The 25,072-nt window shown below is 44.1% G+C and overlaps 1 protein-coding gene and 1 long non-coding RNA gene across 3 annotated transcripts; both read right to left on the bottom strand.

The window, feature by feature from the left end:
* Window positions 1-1,175: 1,175 nt before the first annotated feature.
* On the bottom strand, window positions 1,176-8,406 carry CD7 (CD7 molecule). 2 transcript variants are annotated; one of them, XM_061455568.1, is made up of 5 exons: window positions 8,014-8,406; window positions 6,144-6,482; window positions 4,290-4,640; window positions 2,857-2,966; window positions 1,176-1,887 (listed from the first exon to the last, which is right to left on the bottom strand). In XM_061455568.1, exons 1-5 carry the CDS (start codon window positions 8,081-8,083, stop codon window positions 1,777-1,779), a joined length of 981 nt encoding a protein of 326 aa, XP_061311552.1. In that variant the 5' UTR covers window positions 8,084-8,406; the 3' UTR covers window positions 1,176-1,776. The 2 variants fall into 2 exon arrangements, with proteins under 2 accessions (XP_061311552.1, XP_061311554.1); XM_061455570.1 differs by lacking the exon at window positions 1,176-1,887 and having other exon boundaries at window positions 4,324-4,640.
* An 8,856-nt stretch (window positions 8,407-17,262) lies between these two features.
* On the bottom strand, window positions 17,263-21,414 carry LOC133270428 (uncharacterized). Its single transcript, XR_009743769.1, has 3 exons — window positions 21,205-21,414; window positions 18,404-18,567; window positions 17,263-17,597 (listed from the first exon to the last, which is right to left on the bottom strand). It is a non-coding gene; the product is annotated as an uncharacterized LOC133270428 (long non-coding RNA).
* Between the last annotated feature and the right edge of the window lie 3,658 nt (window positions 21,415-25,072).

Here is a 25,072-nt window from a genome sequence, read left to right as displayed (position 1 = left end):
CTGGTATTATTTTTGTTCAGTGCTTAGTTTTAAAACAAAAAGAAAACAAACCCCAAACCGCCCAAACCCACACAGATTTGGTGAATAAAGGTGAAAATCTGCTGTCTATTGAGGCGTTGCATTGCAGCGTTTTGGAACGAGCCTTTGAGTAACTCTATTTAAAAAAAAAACCACAGCAACCAAACAAAACACTAAGAGAAACAGTCCCCTCAATGACTAGTGTTCATTTGCAAGATATATGAAAGTCTTTAATAGATGTATAGAAACACAGAGCAACTCTACAAAGCCCCGGTCATAAACATAATTTCATTCAGGTACAGCTATGTGAAGACCACGGGGTCTGCAAGCAACAGACACCTCTTACAAGGTAAAACCCCCTCCATCAGCCACCCCCATGCGCAGATTTCCCCTTCGGGTCTGTTGCACAGCATTTCAGGAGTAAGATCTGGAAGGCAATGGGCTCTCTTAAGTGGCAGCCTTGGCTCAGCGAGCTGGAATCTCAGCAGAGCTCACCTCGGAGAGGGGGAATCCCCTGTGCCTGGCTCCGCTCCAGCTCTCATCAATGGCAAACCAGCCCTAATCCCTAAAATCTAAACAAATACATCAGTAAAGAAAAATCCCAGTGTCAGCCTGTCCCCAGGAATCACACGTCAAGCCCTCGATCCTGCCTCGGGACAGCGCAATCTGATATTCCTCTGGGTATGCAAACTATTGACTCTCTGCAGCAGACACAGCTTTGTAAAACCAAGGCACCCCAGAGAAAGCTGTAGCCTTTGTTTAGCTAGAGGAGAGTTAAGCTCATCATAGCGACCTGTCCTAAGCCATTACTAAGCCAAACTTAGTTCCCACCTGACTGATGGCTTTGATAAATTCCTTTTTAAGAGATTTGGATCTGACTTACCCGCACCCAGCGTGGAGTGCAGGCATTGGCTTTATCTCAGATCAGCTCACCTTGTACTGCACTGTGTAGGCTCACTGACCTGGAGAAATGCATTCAGCTGTATAGTCCTAAACGCTCTGGAGTTTGAGACAACACCAGCACATCACTAATATTCCTGCTGCCCCATAATGCCCCCATGCCCCAAGTCTGGTCCTTTTGCATGTCAACCACACCAAGACCCGCAGCAATCACACCAGTATCTCTGACAAAGGCCGTAATTTGAAATCCAGCCATTATGTTCTCTGCGTAAGCATCTCCCACACAGGCAGCACCTCACTCGTACCACGCTCTGCCACAACGTGTCTGAGGTCTCTTGAGAACAGATTTCTCTGCTGTAACTCTTGAGTAGTTTTCACTACCTGAGCTCTCCGGCAGACCCATGAGGATTCACAAGAGAACTACAATCCGCGCATATGTGGATCCATTGCATCTTACAGTCTTTCTGAGCAGTTACAAAGCTCAGAGCCAGGCCTCTCCATCATCTATCCCACCTTCCCTGAAAAGGTTATTGATCAGTCAAAGAAATGAGTCCATATGTTGCCTCCAGCCAGAAAGTATAGTCCAAAAAACACTGCATTCCATCCTAAACTGCAAACACATGTGCAGGGTACCTGCATTTCTGTACATTTTATATACATTAACCAAAAAAAAAACCGAAATTACAAGTGATCAAAAACCAGAAAAAGCTTTGGAAATGAGGCAGGTTTTTCTTTCCTCTGAAGAAGGTAAGTGACAGCATTTTTTCAGTTCAGCTACCACATCAGGTTGCTAAGGCAGCTCTGAGGGAGACCTGTAAAGGAATGGTTGATCCATGCATGGTCCCAGCTGGCAGAAGCTTAATTGTCAATGGAGTAAGCGTTGGTTGTCCGCGAGGTGTGTTGTCTAACACTGTAAGACATGTCTTCGTACACTGTATTTGGGGGGTTGTTCTGGAAATACTTCTTCACCTGCAAAACAAACCGAAGAGCCATTCAGCACCGAACTTGAACAGACTCTGACCAAGGAGTCAGTTTACACCTCAGAGTCCATCTGTCTGAAATGGAAATGTACTTTCCAGCTGCCTCTCATCAGCCAGTGAGGGCTTAGACCATAGGTGGAAATTGTCAACCTATTTATTTAACTGTCTATTGTCAGTCTGATGTAATTTCACCAAAAGTTCCTTCAAGAGCTGGGCGCAGCTTTGGCCCCAGCACAAATAAGGAATATCCTTAGTTTGTTACTGGTTACACAAGGGACAGTTCCCAAAAGGCCTCTTGGCTTTGCAAGAATGATGTTATACCACTGGGTTTTAGCAGTGCTGAAGTGAAGGGACAAGATAAGGGTCTGGTCTGTGAGCCATACTCTGTCAATTTTGGGTCATTTTTATAGAGCAGAAGGATGTAGAAGAGACAGTTTCTGGGCACTGGCTGCACGATATGAGTGTAAATAACACCAGTAAAGGCAAAAAAATCTTGCTGGCCTTTCTTCTAGGACAGCGTAAAATTGTTCTCCTACAGCAACTTTCAGGCATGATGCTGTGCTCTCCTCCAAACATCCTCTTTACGTCTAATACAAGGTTAGTGTGCACAGTCCCATTCCCAACTAACAAAACAAAGCAGCGAAACAGAATAATGAGGTGCTCTGTTCGGGGAAATACGTGCAAACACATGGCTGTGTTATTGACTGTGAGGCTTGGTCTCAAAAGGCAAACAGTATCTCATTTACTAAGAGTTACAGAAACATAAGACGACACAGTCTTTACTGCCAAGAGCTTACAGCTAGGAGACATTAACCAAGGGCAAAGAGGAGACAACAGAAAGCCATGATTCTTAAGGTTTATCAAATGTTTGCTTGGCTGTCACTGTTTACAAAGAATATCAAAAGCACCTATTCACTGCACCTGGATTCGGTTTTGCTTTGGCACCACAACAACTTACATCAACACGGTACAAGGTGCAGCACATCAGCACGGAAAACAGGAGAGTGACCATGGTGATAAGAACATAGATGAGCCAGGAACATTTCTCGCAGTCTGCCTGCTCTCCTTCTGCATGTAAAATTATATCAGTGTTATAAATATGAAGAGGTAGAATTCTATTTTTGGTATGAATAAAATATTATTCACTGGTCAGCAAAAAATCAATTATCAACAGCAAGCTACAGAGCCACATTTGTCATCCCATTATTATTGCCTACTGCTATTCTCTGTGCTTTTCTAGGGATGGCATGGCAGGGGGAGGTCAGTGAGAAGCACTCTACAAAGGTGGTAGCTTCTATAGCACTGATCAGAAGTAGGACCACACACTTGTAATGGAAACAGAAAATGAAACAGGAAACAGTGCTGAGGGTTTGGCCAGGAGTATATAGGAGTTACAGCAAACAGCTAGGTTTGCAAGCAGAATAACAGGAGGAGGAGGCTACTGTGATCTGAAGTGTGTACACTGAGCACAACGGTGCTGGTGGAAAGGGTTAAAAGCTCGATTAATCCATCTCTGAATAACATAATACCGGTAATCACGATGCTTCCTTGATGTGCAGATGCTGCTTTCCCCAATCCACATTACTGAACCCTTGCACCAGTTATGGCCCAGCAGCACAGAGTGAGAGTACAGCCTTTTTTGCAGACTGAAGACAAATCCTCTGCAACTCTTAGGGCCTGTGTAAAGCTTATTTTAATTACCCAAAGATCTCATCACAGCCCAGTGCACAGGGTTAAACGACACTGGTAAGGTCAAAACCAAGCACTATATTGCTGGGTTTGTCTTTGTATAGCAAACGGTTACACCACTATCCTGCAGAAAAAAAAACCACCCCTCTCTTTGGATCATGCTCCCAGAGTGCTCAGTGTGTAATAAGGGTGTGTGAGATCGTCTCTGCTATTATCTGTGGTACTTTAAGTAAGTGCCTGAGGACTTGTTCCATACTCCCTAGCATGAGCTATTTTGAAACACAGAGTCACTATAGAGAATGGTTTCTAAAAGACATTTATGTCACATGAAGGTCAAAGAACTGATGCTAAAAATACCAATTAATTCCCTAAAAGTGACGGCTTATTCACAGACACAATGGAATGTTTGTTATCTGATTCTGAACTTGGTTTATTTTTAAGATGCAGGATTGTAGCAACTCTTTTCTTTTGTAATTCCCCTCTGGTTGCACAAGGCAGGTAGGAACATAGTGCTTGGCTGTGTCCTAGGACAACAGGGTAGAGGAGTCTGAGCACACTCTCCAAGCTTCCCCAGGTACTGGAAGAAGTCTAGCCATGGATTAGTGCTTCCCCTGTCCTCACTAAGGTTCTGCAAGCTTTAGGTCCAGCTTTTGTCTTACAACCTGCCTACAGTCTTTTACAATTGAACAAGTAAAAGGATACCTTTAATCAGCATCATGGTGCCACTTCTATTCACTGAGAGGAAAGAAGAGTTTTTCACCACTCCAGCACATACATATATGTCGCTGTCATTTCTGCATAGGTTGTGTAGAGTTATCACGATTTTCTCCCCTTCCTTCGAATACTCCAAGCGATTGGCAAAAGCAGGAAAAACAGTGGAAGTATTCTGACTCGAAACATACAGCACTGGTTCAGGCTGCATGTGAGTTTTGAGCAAGTAGTAGATCCTTTCATCTTCACGTGAGGCTTTCAATGCACAGGTAATGCTGACAGATTGGCCTTGCTGAGGATTCACATACAGCGGTGCCTGTTCAACAATCCCACTGGGTTTACCTAAGAACAAGAGAGATTAATGGCTACCACATACTTAACACCGTACAGTTGAACTATTAAATACAGTGATTTAAACACAGAAGTCAAGGACAGAAAAAAACGACCACAGAAATTTAGGTGAAATTATTTCTTTAGAGGCAACCCTTAGGCGTGCCTCGCGAGCCACCTGGCATGCTTTTGCTGAAAGTAGGATGGATCAAACACGTTTACCTGGTTGTAAAAGGTCTCCACCTGCCTACAAAATACGTATCTTTTGTACTGAACTCTTCTAAGGGAATACAGCTACATCAGCTTGCCTTTGAGAAATGGGTTATTGCCTGCTCTCTCACATGAGATTAAGATACAGCAAGATCTGGAGACCATTGATCTGGGTGAAATCATACAGTGTGGGTCCCATGAGTGTTGAAAGTGTTCTCCAAAAAGCAGTTATTAATGGCTTGCTGTCCAGCTGGGAAGACAAGTTTCACCGAGTTCCTCTGAGGACAAGCCCCATCCCTTCTGACATTAACTAATGTGGATGAGGGACTGAAGACAGAATTCATCACATTTGTACAAAAGGTAATTCTGGGAAGGCGGCAAACATTATAGAGAAAAGGGGCAGAATCCCAAAGAGATACAAGGTAATTTAATAAAATAATTTGGAGAAACAGTACATAATCAACAAGATGGAATTCATGTGAGAAAACAGTCAAAAAGTTTGAGAAGGGAAACCTAAGGAAGGACAGGATAACTCTTCATAGATACAAATGGCTGTTACTGGCCCCGCAATCAATTATGTTTTGCATGCCCTGGGGACAGGAAAGTAAGAAAACCCTGCGATTTCTGGTGAAGCTGTAGCAGTTTAGAGGCTCTCATCAGCAGGGCAGGGATGTAGAGGACCTAGCTGCCAAAGAGAATACTGGGGACACAACCCTCTTACAATAAAAAGATTTAAAGAGGGAAAAATCTCTAATCAGAAACGTGGGCAAAAGGAGCACTCGTGCCCATCATCAACTGTTTGGTAAGAAGAGAAAAACCCCACATCCCTTTATCCACTGATGCCCAGCTTGCAAACCCTGACTAGCACCAACTTCCCAGTTGTTTTGAATTTTTCCCGTAAGATGTAATAATAAAAAGAAAAAGACATTAGTAAAAATCACTGCCAAAAACCAGCTCATTGTCTCCTAGTTATTCATAGAGACTGGAAAGATTGTTTTGGAAAGAGCTGACTGTCCTCGCCGTTTCCAAACTGCTGCAGCAACCTATGACTCATGTGAAAACCCATAGCTAGGGTTAAATTTGTTGTGGATTGATGTTCTGGGGGTTTTCTTGGTACTGTTCTATCTAAAGTGTTTTCTTCATCTGTTCACAGAACAGACTCACAGTTTCCTTTAAACCAGTACATTACCTGAGCAGACATGGGGAAAGTCCTGTCAGACTCTCTCTCCCATTATGCTTTCTTTCAATCTTTGATTTCAAATATATAGCTATATTTATTAGTTCATGACAGAAAAGGTGCAGTACCTTTTACCACTACTATGGTTGTCTTCCCAAACAGCTTTTTGTGATAGCTTTTGGTTTTAACATATGTACTGCATTGATAGATATTAGAATCCGATTCCTGTACATTGTGCAGAGTTATCCTGAGATTGCTTCCTTCCTTTGAGTACTTGGTGCGGTTAGCCAAAGCAGGAAGGATATATGAAGTATTCTGCTTGGAAACATATACCACATTGACAGGCTGTATGCTAGTTGTCAAGTATGTTCCCACTTCATTTTCTGAACCTTTAATTGAACAAGTTATGCTGATGGTTTCTCCTTCGTGAACACTGATAATGTCTGTTGACTCTTCATTTTCTCCACCTAAAAATAAGAAATGAAATTGGAATTGTAATATCAGTGTTCTTCTCAATCTATTCTTAATATCAGAGTAGTTTCCAAAACTAGTCCGTCAGCAGAACTGCTGTTTGAGACTGGACCTTGCCCTTGCTATTGTGCACCCATCGTCTCTTGGCTGCCCTGAAGCCGATAGTGCCTTTCATGCCTGTTGACCTGTGGAATTCAACATTTTCATGCCTCAGCAAAAAAAGAGGCTTGTTACTCATTAAAAATATTTAGTCTGCTCTGTAGCTTCCAGTATGATCCCATTAATTCTCAAAATACAAGCTTCATTGAACTCAGCCCAATAATTGGAGCAAAGTCTGGAATACAAAAGTATCAAAAAATAGCAGAGAATGGAAGAAAACTACACTTCAAAAAACAAAAAGAAAGGAGGCTTTAGCAGCATCAGTCAAGTGGATAATGTCGCCTCTTAGGAAGAGAATTGCAGAAGGTGCAATTCCAGCCTATGGTAAGAAACAAAGGTATAAAAATATGTAATGAGACCCTTTGAGTCCCCAAATGACCTTGAGAGCAAAAGAATCTGACCAGTAAGTACTCATGCAATGAACAGCAAGGAACAGAGGGATCAAACAGGAAACACCTAAAAGAAATGACATTAAAAAGCAAGGGCAGGCCAATGAAATGTAGAGTATTGCATATCTAGGACAAACATAGTCTAGAAAAGGGAGAATTACTCACTGTTGACAAGCAAATTAAGGATCCCTACATACTTAAAACAATTAGTTTTAATAAAGGAACAAGCACAGAAAGACCAGATCATGGAATTTTGATACAGTCGGTCAATCTGACCTCATCAGACATTCCTCCTACAACACCTAAAGAAGGAACTAAGGCAACCCAGGAGTTGTCAGCAATTACCTTCCAGAGCAGCAGAGAAAAAGGGTTATGGAGAAAGCTGGAGAAGTACAGAGCACTCAGCCTTTACAAATGGGGAAGGAAAGCCCAGGAAATCCATCTCCATCATCCTGATGCACAAATCAGTATTGTCCCTTCAACAAACATTAACGAAAAAAGGGCAAAATATTCTCACCAGTTTTACTGCCTCCAGCCTGTACTCTCAATAGCTACAACAATATTTAGCATTGGATATTTCTGGTAAGGCTTCAATAATTTTGTCTCTAGTATATATCAATACTCATTTCTATCCAGTAGTGGGCTCCCCTGTCAACCTTAGCAATACAGACTCAGTTCATTACTGCGAATTCTGGGAAATTTCCCAGTAATTCCCACAGCTGGGGGAATCCCTGGGGAATGCACTGCTTCCACAGTGCACAACCTCTCTGTAGAAAAGTTCAGATTACACAATTTTTAAGCTGTTTTCTAAAATCTCATCCGATGATTTCACAGAATGTTTCCCAAGGTTCCACCTCTCTTTTGCTGCTGGTGAATTTGCCAGGAACCTGCTTGAGACAGACCAAGGCGGAGCGGAAGGTAGGAAAGAAAAGAAAAGATTTAGACTTGTGAAGTGCAAGAGCATCTGTGCTGTACATACCGTTCTGGCCAGGGAAGCACGGGAGGTGCAGAAGAAAGAGCAATGCAGTTAGGAGACATATCCATGGCATTTTCAAGGGTCTTTTTACTTGTTCTCTATTGTCTCACTGATGAGAGCAAGACCCAAAGTGCTGTAAGCCACAACTGCCTTCTTTTCTTCCAGCTACACCAGCTGTTTACTGAAGGCAGTTTAGCAATGTGCGGCTTTCAGTTTAGTATGATAATGAATGTGATGGAGGGTGGGGGGAGATTTCTCTCCAGAGGTGCACCTTGGTTTTGACTTCACACTTAAAACACCCACGGTTTCCTACTACTGAACAACCCCCAACCCTGAGGGCAGGACTTTAAACAGTGCTCTGTAGTGAGCACTTACCTGCCCTTTACAATCAACTGAGGAAAAATAAGCTCGAAGCTGCTCTTCACAGTGTTCAACTCAGGCAATGATCTCCCAGTTGGGTCCCTGCTGGAAATGTAGACGCTCGGTACAATCAGTTCAGTGGTCAGTTTTCCCACTGGCTGGTTGGTGCAAATGTCTTGGCTTTGTAAAGAGCGAGTAGCTGAGAGATGTTCCCTTACTTCAGATAAACCTTAAATTCTTGTACCTCTTCACATGCCTCCTGCCTTCACATTTAATGACACATTCTGTAGTGTCTGCAGCATGACAGCTGGTAACCAGGGAGTCTCTGCCACAGTTCACATGTGGCTCCTGCTCTCTCCCCGATGTGCTGAAAAACTCCTCTTGCTTTGTTCTCTGTGTGAAGACGTCAGGAAAGGGGTGCATTCCCAAAGAGTTTCTTGAATGCTTGGAAGCTTAGGCATTCCATCAGTCATTGTAAAGGAAACAGAGTTCAGGCAGGCTGTGAAATGACCCTTCAATTAGCCCTAGAGAGGCTCACGACTGGACACAAAAGCAGATATCTCTTACTCCCTGTCTTTGCTTTAGTAATATTTAAGCGAATCATGACAGTAGTACTGGATTATGAGTTTGTGAATCATCTAATGGTGATGCTTTGTAAAAGAGATTAACATACCAAGTAACGACACATCAACAGAGGGTTACCAATGAATAGTGAGGTTTTAAGTTGTTTCATTGTGAATAGAATAACAACACAAATAAAAAAAAAAACAAACATTAAAATGAAATTACAAATACCAAATGATGGCGTTTGGCGAGCCAGAGCCATCTTTTTTCATAAACAACTATTTTCCTATATTTGTATATTGCAGAACAACACAGTGCAGCTTCCCAGAACAAATATTGTAGATTTTTAAAGCTGTTCCTCCTGAGAGGTGGGATAATTGGTGTCTAACAGCACAATACAGTTCAGGAGGGGCAAAGTGAAACAGCTGGCATCGATGCCTCTGAATATCACAATCTGTGCAATCATCAGTAGAAAGAAGAAACCAAAATGAAAATGTGCTTGAGTGAGCCATAAGGAGTGTGACTGATCAGCTCTCTGGCCCCAACCGGTGCTAAAGAGTAGAAATCAAATCTGCACATCATTAAACCTGAATCCCTCAAATTAATACCATGTGAGTTCTCAAATATCATTTTGTCCCTTTTCCAAACAACTCAAAATCTGAGTTTAGACCAAAACCACCCAGTGTCAGCCAGCAATTTGAACACCAGATACACACACCCAGAGGTTTTTCTATACACACACGTTTGTGTGTATACATAGACCATACAAAAGAGCTGCCATGTTGAGGACCATCTTTAGAACAGAACACAGCTGCACATGCGAGGCTAACCACAAAGTGCTGGCATAAGTGGACCAAGGAGAAAAATAATGTTTGTTCCTCATAGACTGTTTCAAATAGGAAGTTCTGGGAGCAGAAGATACCTTGTGCTTAACCACTATGTGGTCATAAAAGAAACATAATCTGTGAGAGCGATGACTGCTTAAGCAATAACACAGATTGCTACCTCTAAAGCATGTATCAGCTAGCAACAGTAACAAGGAAATGGTTAGAAAAATGGTAACTGAGTAACATGTAGAGGAATATTTGTGCGGCGGGGTTTTATTGGTTCTTCCTCATAACGCCCTTGTAAGCTTAAAGTATATAATCAAGAGACTTCGTCAAAGAAACAATTCCGTAGCCCCATGGAGTCCGTGACATCGTGCACCACACTGCCACAGCCTTCAATTTGAAGACAGGATTTTTCTAGGTGTAGGAAAACAATGTGTGCATCACTGGAAATCTCCAGAATCTCGGCATGCAGCTTGACTGCGTACGCTGGAGCAATCGGCACTTCCTCGAAGGCACCCACAGCAACAATTTACAGCAGAGGGAAGCAGAATCTAAAGCATTTGTGATACCTACAGTGCGGCCAAAAACTGAAAGGCCTATACCCATTTTGAGTGCTCCTTTCCCAGCCTATAGCAGCTGATATGTTATCACCTCCAAAAAGGATGTCTTTTACCCCAAAAAACCTCTTCCTCACTCACTCCTTTTAGACTCAGCTCTACTCCATTGAAAAGTTGCAGCAGCCCTGTTCTGTGTTAAGGTGCTGTGTAAAGAGGGAAAGTCTTTTCCTTCTACCTCTAAATTCTTGTACAGTCTGGATTCTTTATGGGCAACCTTAGCTCTGGCTTACTGAATAACTATACTATCACATTCTTCATGATGGAACATAATAACATAACATGAAGAAGTTATTTTAACTGGATCAAAACATAATCAGTAAATACCTAAAAGCCTTTGAATAGCTGGGGATTGCCATCTCTTCATGATGTTTTGCCTGCATTCCACCACATTAAAACTAGAAAGACAAAATCCAACAAATAAGCTGACAGCTGAGTTAAAAGGGTATCTCAGATCAGCATGAGTGTAAAGCCTCCACTGGGGAGGGAAAACCACCTCCTAACAGCACTCGTCCGCTGTGCCAAACAAGAAACAAATTGAAGCACAGCGGTTTTTCTGCATTTCTGACATTAATTAATAACATATTTTTGGATGTCTTTCATTATGAACTTTTCCCTTTAGATTTGATCGTAGCAAATTTCGAGAGTCACATGACAACCCACATCCTTTGAGATTTCCTGCTGGAAGTTTCAGCTACAGGTTTATGGGTAATTAAACTATGTAAAAGTGATTCCACAAGTGTTCACACTGTTACACAGACCTGCTTTTCCAGTCGTGCTGCTGCTCCTTTTTGCCCAAAAGCCTTGTCATGGTTTAAGCTTGACAGGTAACTCAGAACCATGCAGCCGCTCACTCATTCCTCTCCTCCTTCCCCCCAGTTCTGGGCGGCATGGGGAGGAGAATGGAAAGAATGTAAACCCCATGGGTTAAGAACAGTCCAGTAACTAAGGTGTAACACAAACCCACTACTGCTACCACCAACAGTAATAATGATATGGGAAATAACAAGGAGGAGAAAGCAATTGCTCACCATCCACTGACTGATACCCAGCCCGACCCAAGCAGTGATCTGGGCCTTCCAGGTGACTCCCCCCAGTTTCTATACTGGGCATGGCTTGCTGTGATATGGAATACCCCTTTGGCTGCTTTGGGTCAGGTGTCCTGGCTCTTGGCTCTGCTACCTCCCAGCTTCCTGTGCCCCTCCTCACTGACAGAGCATGAGACTGAAAAGTCCTTGATCGGGGTAAGCATTACTGAGCAACAACTTAAAACATCAGAGTGTTATCAGCGCTGTTCTTAGGGTAAAGTCTAAAACACAGCACTGCACCTGCTACTAGGAAGGAGAAAAAACTGCTACAGCTGAACCCAGGAGAAGCCTGAAGCTAGGTTAGGTGTAATAAACTTTTGGAGATTTAACTGAACCAAGTGTGAATGATAAACCATTTCAACTACGAAATGGGGATCCCTGAAGTGCAGCATTCATCACACACTGCCTGCACACAGCATACCTAAACCTGTCTTCAGATGCAGGGATTGTAAGAGGTTCTTTTTTTGATCTAGAGATCACCTGGGAGTTAAAAACAATAAAGACCTATGGGTGTGCTATCACATTATGAAATGGAAGACACGCAGTGAGCATCCGCCTCAAGGTTCAGCAAAACCTGCCTGAGCACAGATACAGTTCTCTGCAGAATTTCACATGGACTGATCATTTCAGTCATGCAAACCATTGACAGAATTCAGCTGGTTTACACCTGGGCTGCTGAGCCCAGCACACATCTTGCAGCACCTGCTGTCCTCAGCGAAGCACCAGGACGGGATGGGAGATCCAGGGAGCTTCTTGTATTGCTCGTGAAAGCCTGAAGCTGGACAACTGTGGCTGAAGGGTATTCGCTGAACATATGGATTTCGTGACGGAACATTCATGAAAACTGCCATGAGGTCTCTCACAAAATGAGCTTCTTGAGCTGGATGCTGTATGATGCTACTGAGAAGTGTGCTGCTAGCACCAAACCTGCTATTCTCATTTGTGGATGCTTTTCCAATAGGTGTGAGGCTGTAACTGTCAGAAGCCACTCCCGAGTCTTCTAACAGCTGCAGAATTGAAGGAAAAATATGTGAGGCCAAAGGCACAGGTTGATTTCAATAAGAATTACAATCCAATTGTCTGTATTTTGGCTTGGAAATCTGAAAGGTAACAGGATTGCACCTCCATTGCCCAGCAAGTTCATGGCATCTCTGCTGAAACCCTGCCCTGCTTGCTGTGGCCCAGCAGCCTTTGCCTCAGAGAGGCTCTAGGACAGGCCTGGATCATCACCCAGTGTTACACCCCAGGGCAGGACCTCACAGAAACCACTAGTGGGAAATGTTTTACCTGTCACACTAATATATCCATTAATACATCTTACTGTAACAACTGCAGTGAGACTAGTGTTATCTTTATTGAGTTTTGCAAACACTTGTGCAACTCATTTTTCTCAGGCATCCTTGTGTTTTGTCCAACTGTAGATGTTCAAACATCTCGGCTTGTTCCCATTGGCTTCCTTTAGAGTTGCCAGGGAGGCACCTTCACAAGGTAATTCACCTGTTTCATCTTAAAACCATTTTAAGGTGAGATGAATCATCTTCTCAAGACAGCTATTTCACTCCATTCACTAGAAAGGGAGCACAAGACAAAAATCTTAAGCTTTAACTGAATTCTGACCAACAATTTAACCTTAAACAAATTCAGACTTAGAAATTTAATTGTTTAATTGTTTTCTCCTAAAAAGAAAAAGAACCCACCATTTATTTTTACAGGATGGACTAGTTCGGGAATTAAGAGATGTCTCAGCTTCTGGCATTACACATTGTCTCATAAACCCTGGTGCCAGGTTGGTTATAAGATACAGGAGGAAGCTGTATGTCAAGGGGTGTCTATAGAAGCGTGCACATGATCAACACATGAGTAGTGGAACCACTGCAAACTCATGAGCTAAAATCTATTGACTCAGACTTGATGCAGGGAGGAAATGGGCATCCGCTGAACACGGTCCTAGTCAACATATCTAGTCTTTCACTGACCACCCTCCTGCCACTCTAGTAATGTGATTTCACCATTTAACATAATTAAATGTAGTTTGATTAAAATCAAATCTTACCATGAGGTCTGACGAAGCACTATGACAGTTCCTAGAAAAAACAACAACAGCAAAAAGGTAAAGTACCGGCATTAGCAAAGATTTACTTAGAAGAATTAAAACTAACAAATTTGCAGTTGTTTTTCCCCAGTGGATATGTATCTGAAATGCCTGAGCAACTCACTGGTGTCCATCTCCAAGAGATTCACAGGCCTTGTGAACCTGTACGAAACCCCACCACATATGGCAGGTCTGATCCTTTGCCACATGACAGCACAGCTGGATCTCAAGTTCTATACTCTACTGTAGTACAACTGTTCTGAAGTATGAGGAGGTTTAATATCATCTCACTTTAAGAATATTGCAGTCTCTGTGGTGTGGGGGAAGGAAGAGCAAAAGGCAGGTATTTCCAAGTGATTTTACTCACATGACTCCTTATTCACTCCACGGAGCCTATCCCAGCCCTTTCATAGAATGGTTTGGGTGGGAAGTAACCTTAAAGCTCACCCAGTTCCAACCCCTGCCACGGGCAGGGACCCCTTCCACTAGAGCAGCTTGCTCCAAGCCCCTGTGTCCAACCTGGCCTTGAACACTGCCAGGGATGGGGCAGCCACAGCTTCTCTGGGCACCCTGTGCCAGCACCTCAGCACCCTCACAGGCAAGAGCTTCTGCCTAAGAGCTCATCTCAGTCTCCCCCTTTCGAGTTTAAAGCCATTGCCACATGCTTTTGTCAAAAGTCTCTTGTTGGCCCCCTTTCCATGCATATTACTTTGTAAAACAAACTCCCCACTTGGATGCATTTAGGAAAATATCCTTTCTTAAATTTAAATTGGCTCTTTATCAGGCAGAGCTGTGAGTGGGAACCTTCCACCTAAAGGACCTGTCAGTCCATGTCTGGATATCAGCAGTCTCCTGGCCGGGATACGTCTCTGCAGGGAAAGCTGCACAGCAATGTTGCAGTCTGAGCCCGCTCCAAGGAGCTGGATCCCATAGGGGTAAGGCTGAGCAGGGCAGTCACTTAGATGGGTAACTGTAGCAATGAGGAAATGTATTCTGTGCTTATTTTTCTCAGTAAAGCAGCTGACTGGGTCCTGTGTCACGGCAGCAAATGCAGTGGTGGAATTCCTACCAGCTGCTAGCCCAGCCTCCCCTTCACAATGAATATAATTTAACAACTTGTTATGGAAATGAGATCCAGAAAGAAAACCCTGTATGCTGCTTCTACTACCAGCACTGCTTGCAAGGCATGTTACCCATAGGAAGCATCACATTTTGTCAGACTGTACCGTTTCTTTTCTGTAGCACACAACATGTTGCCAGAGCTGCTGCTGCACAAAGCACAAGAATTGTTACTGTGGTGATGATGCCAACGTTGCTCTTTTCAGTGACCAAATACTGAGGATTATCTGGAGAGCAGAAGAAAATAAAGTCCATGTGACTCAAACAGGTGTGCCAAGAAATAAGCCTGCCTCAGAAGCAGCACCTAGGGAGAACTGGGGCTGGTGCTTCTGCAAAAGCTGACTATGAGAAAAGGAACTGATGAATGAGAGAACAAACAGCCTCTGGCTTAGGGTATTTTAATATCATCTCACATCAATGAAGATGCCTGTAACAAAATAATGGCTATTAACATTTGAAGCTAATCCTTGACTCCCCACCACAACAGGTACCTTTGAACCTCCATCTCAACTGAAAAAAAACAAAATGAAAAGGGACAAAATCCATCCTTAGTGGTGGGTTAAAAGGCCACATGGGAAATCCATTTTGACCATTTTTAAAGCACTTCAATGCACGGGAATTTAAACATACAAATATCTAGAAAGCTTGCTTTAATACTGGTCCAATTTGGAAGAGAAATCATAGAATCATCCAGCAAACATTCAAAAATTACAAAAAAAAAGAAACAACCCCCTAGCCAAAACCAAAAAAAACCTCACCAAACAAACATCAGAGCAAAGAGTGAAGAAAAGCCATACCCTTACTAAGGGCTGTTTCCAGAAGAGACTAAATAGTGTTTACTGGTCTCAAGCAAAGATGCCCTGTTTGTCCATAACCTAAGGAAGATGCTAGGGATTTCTACAGTGAAAGAAATTTGGATACCAAAATACCTGTATGTGACAAATGCCCTCTTAGTCTAGAGGTGAAGTCTCATTTATCACTTACTGTTAAGTGGAATTCTTGGAAACTTGTTGCACAGCCATCATGACCCCTCAGCATCCCTGTATCTACAGCTACACCGCTACAGTCACAGAAACCTGTAGCTATGGATACGTAAGTCCAGGACTGGGCACCTACAGGGCCTAGTGGAAAGTCTTTGAGTTTGGATGGCTACAGCATGTGTGGGTCCAAGGTACGAAGGTTCAGTACATCTCCCCATGCCACCCATGTGAAACTCTGTTCACAGCTGTCCAGGCAAAACTCCCTCAAAGTAAAAGGCAAACACATACATGAAGCTATTACCTTGATTTCCCTCACCAGCGATGGTAGTTGTTGATTTTCTGGGTTCCTCCTTCAACACTTCAGTGTAGCACCTCAAGGTATGGTTGGGCACTGAGAGGTTTGTGCTTGTTTTGCAGCAAATTTTAACCTCCTCTGTAATGATGGTACCCGACCCATTTTCCAAGAAAGCCGAAAGACAGAAGAAGTTTTAGTTATAAAGATGGATCATTTATAAGCTCTTCAATCGAGGGTTAAAAAGGCTAGAACACAGGCGGGCCCTCCATTTACCACAAGTAGTTGGAGATTCTTGCAACCATGTTTAATTCACCAACTGTTCAAATTAACAGTTAGCTTTTCTTTTCCCTTAAACTGTGAATTGTTCTGGGAGCCAATAATGGAAATCCTCAAATTTGGAGAAAGCAAAAAAGTTTTCACACATAATAAAACCAACAAAATATTTGTAAAAAGTGTCTCATTACCTTTCTGCAATTAAAATCCATTCAAATGATAACAAAACCTTGCAACCCCCATTTACCCACAGGAATCAAAAAAGAGGAACAAGCAAGACCAGCAGCTGGGTAAATCTCAGACCCCAGAGCGCATCTCTCACCCAGCCTGTCCCCACTGGGCTCTATACAACTTACTCCTCTTCTAAGAGATTCTTGGAAACTCCTTCCTACTGTGCTGGTTTTGGCTGGGAGAGTTAATTTTCTTTCTAGCAGCTGTACAGTGCTGTACTTTGGCTTTAGTCTGAGAACAACGCTGGTTACACACCACTTGTTGCTCAGTAGCACTTAACCCTGATGAAGGACTTTGCAGTCTCTCGCGCTCTGCCAGTGAAGAGGGACACAAGAAGCAGGGAGGAAGCAGAGCCAGGACACCTGACCGAAGCGAGTCAAAGGGATATTCCATGCCACAGCACATCAAGCTCAGCATGTGAATTTAAGGGAAGGTTCATTGTGATACCGGCTTACAGCGTGACCGAACCGCTGGTCAGGCAAACAACCCGGTGCATGTACCGCGCACCGCTGCCGGCTCTGTACCGCGGGGGCCATCTAGGGGAACTATTAATACTTACACCTTTTACCTTTTCTGCTTACGGGAGAAACAGCTTCCTCCAGCTTCCTCCCTGACCCGCATCTCTCGGAATTGCTCCTAGTGTATTTTAAGCACTGTTTGACCTGAGAGAACTGAATTCATTTTTGTGAATGACTCAACGACTTTATCACGAAAGGAATTAATTTTCAGAAGTTGCTTACTCCTGTGCCTTGCTGTCTGCTTAAATACACAACAGTTCAGTTTCATAACCAAAACATGTCCTCCATTAGTGTATAGCCAGGTTCCCAGCAGAGCATACCTTTGTAACTCAGGATGCCACATGAGTGTCCCGCTCCCATGTCTTTCTCCCAGAAGACTGCATAAACTCCTTCAGGAATCGTATTTCCTCGATGAAAGCACATGGTGATCTGCGTGTCACTGGTCACCAACTGAATTATTTCATTTGAAAATGTCTTATTTTGTGTTTCACCGATTTTTGCACAGTCTTTGTCATTGCTTGATTCGCATACATTGCTCTCACAGTGATAGACCGTCACATTTGTTTTGCCAAAGGAAGAGTCTTGTGTCCCCTTTGCAGGGTCATCACTGGCCATGGCAATACCTACAGGAGAAACCAAAGAAAAATTCTTTTCTACCAGTTTTCTCCCCAGAATTTCAGTGTTAGACAATGGGTGGGCAAACCCAGTCATGGTTTAAGGGATGCTGTCTGCCAATGGACAATTCAATAGAAGCATGACATAATTCCTCCACTGCTGCCACTGGTAGCAGCTTGGGAAGTGAGCTGAAAGACATTTCCCCTGCTGAGCAAGGAGGTCCTATGCCCAGACAGGCTCAGATGACTCATCCATTCTTATTTGCTTTCCTTCCAAAACTCCTTGGCACAATCTTAGGGATATCTCCAGCAGACATCCAGAACCTATGACCAAGGAAGATCACAGTTGAGCTGCCAGACTACATGCAGTGTCCCAAGTCACTGTCACAGATTCGGCTCAGTATTCCTGCAGGCAACAGTTTCACAGCTAAGCCAAACTGCACCAGCAGCCTGGCTGAAGTGCTGGAATATGCTAGCACTGGGTGCTGAGAGCTGAAAAAGGGGTTTACTCATTCAGACTCTCGCTCAGGAGAGAGCTCAGGAGAGTCTGAATGAGAGTTCTTTGAGAGAGGACTCACCTCATCTGACTTCAGACAGAACCAGAAAGTCACCCCTCCAAGTTAGGTGATTGTGACAGGTCAAATGAATCAGCCTTCACCTCCTTATTTCCTTTTCTCCCCTTACTGGTTTTGTAGCTTTATTTTTAACTGGACATAACTGAGCTTTCTAATAACAGTTAATAAGCTTAATAGCTTATTAAGTTAATACCTATTAACGTGCAGTGAAAAGCACAGACGTCAAACAAGGAGACTCACTTGGACAGGAAGATGCAATGGTTAGAAGCAGGAAACACAGCTGCATGAAGTGGGCTAAACCCATCGGCCTGCCCTGGGTGTTCATCACCAGCAGCATTGGATGCTCTCCTACATCCTCCAGGATCCCATGGCAGCCTCACCAGGCTCCTCCCTCAGTTATCTCCCTGTTTGGACAGAAAATGCAGTATTCAGCATTCTTATCTCTCCTTATTATCTTCCTAGAAAACAATTTCCAAGTGCTGTAAAGCTTCTACTAGCCAAGAGAACTGGAATGCAGGCAAAGAAGTGCTCATGCTGCTTATCTGCTACGATACTGAGACGGGTTTTGGCAATACCAGGCTTGCAAACCTTTCTATCTCTGGGTCAAACACAGCAAAAGACAACTGCAGGGAAAGGTGTTTCTGCAGGGAAAGGTAAATCCTCCTGAGCCTCCTGTGGGCAGGAGGCTCCATGTCCAGGCCCTCCAGGCTCCTCTGGGCAGAGGCTTTGCACACACCACTCAGTAAATACATGCAACAAATAACATCTTGACTTGCTGTCACTTTCAAAACACACAAAACAATTAGATAAGGAAGATGATCAGGGACTGGAGCACCTCCTGTATGAAGATAGGCTGAGAAAGTTGGGGCTGCTCAGCCTGGAGAAGAGAAGGCTGCGTGGAGACCTCAGAGCAGCTTCCAGTATCTGAAGGGGGGCTATAGGGATGCTGGGGAGGGACTCTTCATTAGGGACTGTAGTGATAGGACAAGGGGTAACGGGTTAAAACTTAAACAGGGGAAGTTTAGATTGGATATAAGGAGGAAATTCTTTCCTGTTAGGGTGGTGAGGCACTGGAATGGGTTGCCCAGGGAGGTTGTGACTGCTTCATCCCTGGTGATGTTCAAGGCCAGGTTGGACAGAGCCTTGGGTGCCATGGTTTAGTGTGAGGTGTCCCTGCCCATGGCATGGGGGTTGGAACTGCATGATATTAAGGTCTTTTCCAACCCAAACTATTCTATGATTCTATGATTTTATGTTTGGTGCTGAATGTTTTGCTTGCCCTAAGATGAAATATTCTTTGTCAAATTGCATTCTACTTTTCAATTTAAAAGATATGGAAAATATCGCTCAAATTAAAGGAGCAAACACTATTTCTTTAAAAAAATACCCTGGATTTAGTCAGCCATGAATCCTCAATCATTTCAATGAAACTGCCGTGAATTTGTGAAACAGGTTTCAGGAAAACCCAAGTTTCACTTATCCAAAAGAGGAAAAAAGAAATCTGGAAAATTCACTCAACTTTCCTCACAAGCTTGGCTCTAGAAAACACAAAGTGCTCTGCCCCCAGAAGCTTTCAGTTTGAAGCCTTCGTTAAACCAACTTTTTTTTGGTACATCACTACCTGAGAAGCACCTTGAGGAAGTTTCAAAGCATTTAGGCATTAATTTCTAATTACATATGAAGTCTCCAGCAGAGCAGAAGTTAAAACCGCTTATCCCTAATACCTGTGCTAGTCTCAAGCTGCTGAGGGTCCCACCCGGAAACAAATGGGAAGGCAGGAACACAACCACAAAGGGAGTTTGAGGAGCCAAGTTTCAACAGCTTGAAAACAATAATAGTACTGAAGGAAGTAAGGAAACAACAAAACAAAAATCAGGGAACTTCAGTGGATCCCATGGATTTTGATTTCCATTCAAGTTCTTTCCTCGAAAAGGAGCAGCATTTACGTAAGAGCTACTTTTTGTATTCCTTTCACTACTGGTTTCACCTTGTTGAGCTGCTGAATCTGCTGAACTCTCAACAAGCTTTTGTAATAAAACCCAACCAACCAAAGCAAAACACAACGGGGATGAGAACACAAGAAGAGGCAAACCAGCGATTTTCAGGTTGAGCCTGGATGCAATTTGTTTCCATAGTTCCAACGAGCTGGTGCAGAAAGCACTCGGCAGGACTCTGTGCTTAAACTGAGATCTCTCTGCAATAATCCTGAGAGTAGAGTAAGTACACACCTTCCCAGCAACTGCTCTTAACCAGGTTTTCCACAATAACTAGTAGAAAACACTACCAACAATTTATGTTCTGCTTGCAGCACATTAAGACAAACAGAATGAACAGTTTCACTGCTTGAATTTCTCACTTTTTAAACCAAATATTCTCACTGAGTGACACTTTCTGGTTTGGTTCTCTGTTGAGTTTTCAGAACCAGAGCCACCAGGGTTTCCACAGCTCCCTTTGGGGAGTGGACCAGTAACCACAGGGAAAACAATGCACGGTCTGCTCCAGCTTGGGCAACAGCTTCTTACTGGAAGCAGGGAGAGGGGAGAGTTGCAAAGGTTTCTACTGCAACGCTCCTGGCAAATTACCCTTTCTTTGCCAGTATGACAGGCAAGTTTGGAAAAGGAGATACTAACAAAACATAGCAAGATGAAAAAAATACAGGTTAATTTGATGAAGGAAACATTATTGGTAATTACATGAAGATGAAAATGCATTAAGAGATTTATTCCATTCCTTCTGTGCCACTCACTCTTACATAAAAGGGTGCCACTTAATGAAGCTGTTGGGGGTTTGCATTCAGATGGGCAGCACTGCATGAAAGTTGGCAGGCAGGGCCAGAAAATGGGGCATTTTATATTTAGCCAGATCATGCACACAAATAACACACATTCTTCTTTATGGCAAAAACGTGAAACACACTGATCATTTCCCTCCTGCCCCAGAGCCTGTTTTAACTGCCGACTTCAAAAGAGGAAACAACATTTTGTAAGAGAAAGGACTGGCTAGAAGACAGGACCCCTTAAAGGAGAAGGCAGTACAAATACCTCAAAAGTGGTCTGGAGCCGAGGAAGCCTTGGTGCCTCTTCCTTTCCCTGCCTGAGCAGCCTTTCCAGCTCCCGGTTCATTCAGCTCCTTTTGCAGAGCCCTGCACAGGAGATGCAGAAGCCACTTGGATCCCACAGAAAAAGGCACCCGACTGACTTCTCCTTTCTTTAAAACACCACTGGATTTTCACTTTCATTTCTTCCCAGGCTGCAGGAAGGGCAGGGTGCATTGCTGCCTGGGATTCTGCAGCTGGAGAGCATGGGAAAAACCACACCTGACAGAAAACCCTCCAGGAACATGCTTATGGGCACCTGAGGAGTAAATCTGCTTCTCCATGCATTGCAACAGCCAAAGAAACCTCTCTAATTCCCAGACTCATCTGCAACACAAGGAAAATAATGCTCATTAGCCTTGGCAAAGCCCTTTGAAAAGTGAATACCTGTAGCATTAATCTCAACAAGCCACTTTTATATTTGCTCTTTAATAGAGAAAATGTTATTTATGAGTTCTGACCATGGAACAAAGGCTTCCAGGAGCTGTTCTGCAGTATTTCACATATGTTGTGGTCTGCTTATCTTCTTTGTGGGGACTACTAAGGCTTCTTCAAACAGTGCCTTCGTTATTTCACACAACAGTTGAGGTTGAAAGGGACCACCTGAGGGCATCTAGTGCAACCTCCCTGCTCAAACAGGGAGCACACTGCTCAGGACAGTGTTCAGCCAGCTCTTGAATATCTCCAGGGCAGGACACTCCACAGCCTCTCATTTTCTCACGCTGCTCTCTCTGGCTGAATTTACCATATTGTGGGGTTTTGTTCCCCTTTGGAACTATGTTATCCCAGAGGAGCCACCACTGTCACTGGTGGGGTCAGCCTTGGCCAGCAGCGGGACAGTCTTGGACCCAGTTGGCATTGGCTCCTCCAGACACAGGGAAAGCTTCTGGAGGCTTCTCAATGAAGCCATCCCTGTAGACCCCCAGCTATCAAAATCTTGCCACACAAACCCAATACAAGGGCAAACAGCACCTCTCAGTAGATAAAAAGTGGGGACCCCCTTTCGAGACCAGGGAACAGTCCAGAGACAGACCAAAACCGCATTCAGCAACCTGCTAGTGAGGAGCAGCTGCAGTGAGACTCATTCTTGTCTGTGTTCCCAATACCCATATAGACAGGCCTACCTGGACAGGAAGAGGTTTTCATAATGAACAATCAAACCGTCCCTTCTTTGTTCCTTTTAAGTCTGGAACGCAGAAAAGAGCTTTCGCTTCTGCACCTGCTCAAAAATGCTTCCTGCAAAGCAATTTCTGAGAAACTGAGACCCGTTGTTGGGAAGTGGCTGGAGCAGTGCAAAGCAGTGGAGGGGCTGCTCCGCTCTACATCCTACTGGGAGAGACAGCATAACCCCCTCTTTGCCCCTCCAAAACAGCGCTAACAACTCTTCTCTGCTCAATCCACGGTCAGAACACATCTATACAGGGAAGGCACTAGAATTTACCATGGGAAGGATTGCATGAGATATGGCTAGAGCTCTCCTAAGACCTCTGGCAGCAGATGTTTCTTAACACTCACTGGCTTCTGGGTTGAGTTGCTCAGCTCCCCTCAAGCTGACAACCACACATTGCAGCTGCCATCTGAAATGACCCTGAATTCCTCCTGGAAAAAATAAATTGCCATTATAGAGAAAAAACTGGCTTGGCAGGGCAGCCTTCAAGTCAATAAGGAAACTAAAAGAAGCTCTGTACGTGATGCTTTCCCTGAGTGCATGACACCAGCTGTACATTAAGACACAGATAAGGAACAAAACACCTCTCTGACTCAACAACTTTACCTGGGGTGGGGAGACCTACATAGTGACCAGTACCTGGGACTGCTACTGTTGCCATACACAGTCTCAGCCCCACATAACACAGCACACAGCCCCACCCTTAGGAAACACAGCCTTTTTCCCCATCCCCTGAATCCATACCCACCCAATTTCTCTGGTATATCAGCCTGATGATCCTGTCTCCAGGTTGCAAGTGGTCTCAACACAGAAACAAGGGAAAAAGAAATGCAGTTGCAGCTCCCTCCTTCTGAGCTAAATCTCCCTTATTTTTTTTCAGGAATGAGTCCACAGCCATGTGCACTGCCACATTCCACTGCCATCTCAGACAGGACGTTATGGAAACCAGTGCTGTGAGAAGAGCACTTTGGAGCTCTCTCAATCCTTTGGCTGCTCTGTACAACAGCAGTCCCTTAGCACACCTCAGCTGTGAGGCCCTCAGAAGAAACATATTTACTCACTAATGAAGAATCAAATTCCTGTTTTTCCTTAGGGAAACAGTAATAGCTATTTCCAAAGTCCCCCTCTTTACCAAATGAGCCACTGAGAAAACCACTGGCCAGCCCTGTTTCAACATCTTTTAGTGTGTGACACAAAAAGCACAAGGGAACAAGTTGCAGCTAAGGAACATCACAGCGAAGGTGCACACTGAGGCTTTTTGGACCTCCAGAGGACTAAATGGTTTGAGGAACTGCTAACAGGCCCAAACCCTCCACTCAAACCCACCTGTCTAAATAGCAGCTGTACTTTAGTGCAAGCGGTCAATACTGTGAGAATTGGACTCAAACTCTCTATTTTACACCCACAGTACACAGTATGCTAGAGATTGGAAGGGACCTCGAAAGATCATCTAGTCCAATCCCCCTGCCGGAGCAGGAACACCTAGATAATGTTACACAGGAATGAGTCCAGGCGGGTTTTGAATGTCTCCAGGGAAGGAGACTCCACAACCTCCCTGGGCAGCCTGTTCCAGTGCTCTGTCACCCTCACTGAGAAGAAGTTTCTTCTCAAGTTTAAGTGGAACCTCTTGTGTTCCAGTTTGTACCCATTACCCCTTGTCCTATCATTGTTTGCCACTGAGTAGAGCCTGGCTCCATCCTTGTGACACTCCCCCTTTATATATTTATATACACTAATAAGGTCACCCCTCAGTCTCCTCTTCTCCAAACTATAGAGACCCAGCTCCCTCAGTCTTTCCTCATAAGGGAGATGCTCTACTCCCTTAATCATCTTTGTTGCCCTGCGCTGGACTCTCTCCAGCAGCTCCCTGTTCTTCTTGAACTGAGGGGCCCAGAACTGGACACAATACTCCAGATGGGGTCTCACCAGGGCAGAGTAGAGGGGAAGGAGGACCTCTCTCGACCTACTAACCACCGCCCTTCTAATACACCCCAGGATGCCATTGGCCTTCTTGGCCACAAGGGCACAATGTTGGCTCATGGTCATCCTGTCGTCCACTAGGACCCCCAGGTCCCTCTCCCCTACACTGCTCTCTAACAGGTCGTTCCCCAACCTATACTGGAACCTGGGGTTGTTCCTGCCCAGATGCAGGACTCTACACTTTCCCTTGTTATATTTCATCAAGTTACTCCCTGCCCAACTCTCCAGCCTGTCCAGGTCTCGCTGGATGGCAGCACAGCCTTCTGGCATGTCAGCCACTCCTCCCAGCTTAGTGTCATCAGCAAACTTGCTGATAGTACACTCAATTCCCTCATCTAAATCGTTGATGAATATATTAAATAATACCGGTCCCAGTCCTGACCCTTGAGGCACTCCACTAGTTACAGGCCTCCAACTAGACTCCGCCCCATAGACTACAACTCTCTGGCTTCTCTCCTTCAGCCAGTTCACAGTCCACCTCACTACCTGATCATCCAGACCACACTTCCTCAATTTAGCCGTGAGGATGCTGTGGGAGACTGTGTCAAATGCTTTGCTGAAGTCAAGGTAGACCACATCCACCGCTCTGCCACCATCCATCCACTGTGTTATTTCCTCATAAAAGGCTAAGAGATTGGTCAAGCATGATTCCCCCCTGGTGAAGCCA

The sequence above is a fragment of the Pezoporus flaviventris genome, unplaced genomic scaffold (genome assembly GCF_033815535.1).
Source record: "Pezoporus flaviventris isolate CSIRO_AGI_PZ_B2104156 unplaced genomic scaffold, CSIRO_AGI_Pfla_v1 ptg000020l, whole genome shotgun sequence".
Lineage (NCBI taxonomy): Eukaryota > Metazoa > Chordata > Aves > Psittaciformes > Psittacidae > Pezoporus > Pezoporus flaviventris.
The sequence above is the reverse complement of the archived record's forward strand: the minus strand, read 5'-3'. Positions and strand labels throughout refer to the sequence as shown.

Excerpts from the sequence above, each read along its gene's own strand:
- CD7 (XM_061455568.1), bottom strand. The coding sequence starts at position 8,083 with ATGCCATGGATATGTCTCCTAACTGCATTGCTCTTTCTTCTGCACCTC. Across the intron at positions 4,641-6,143 it reads AACCATAGTAGTGGTAAAAG|GTAAACCCAGTGGGATTGTT; the intron begins GTACTGCACCTT and ends TCTTGTTCTTAG. Across the intron at positions 2,967-4,289 it reads CACCATGATGCTGATTAAAG|AAGGAGAGCAGGCAGACTGC; the intron begins GTATCCTTTTAC and ends TTTTACATGCAG.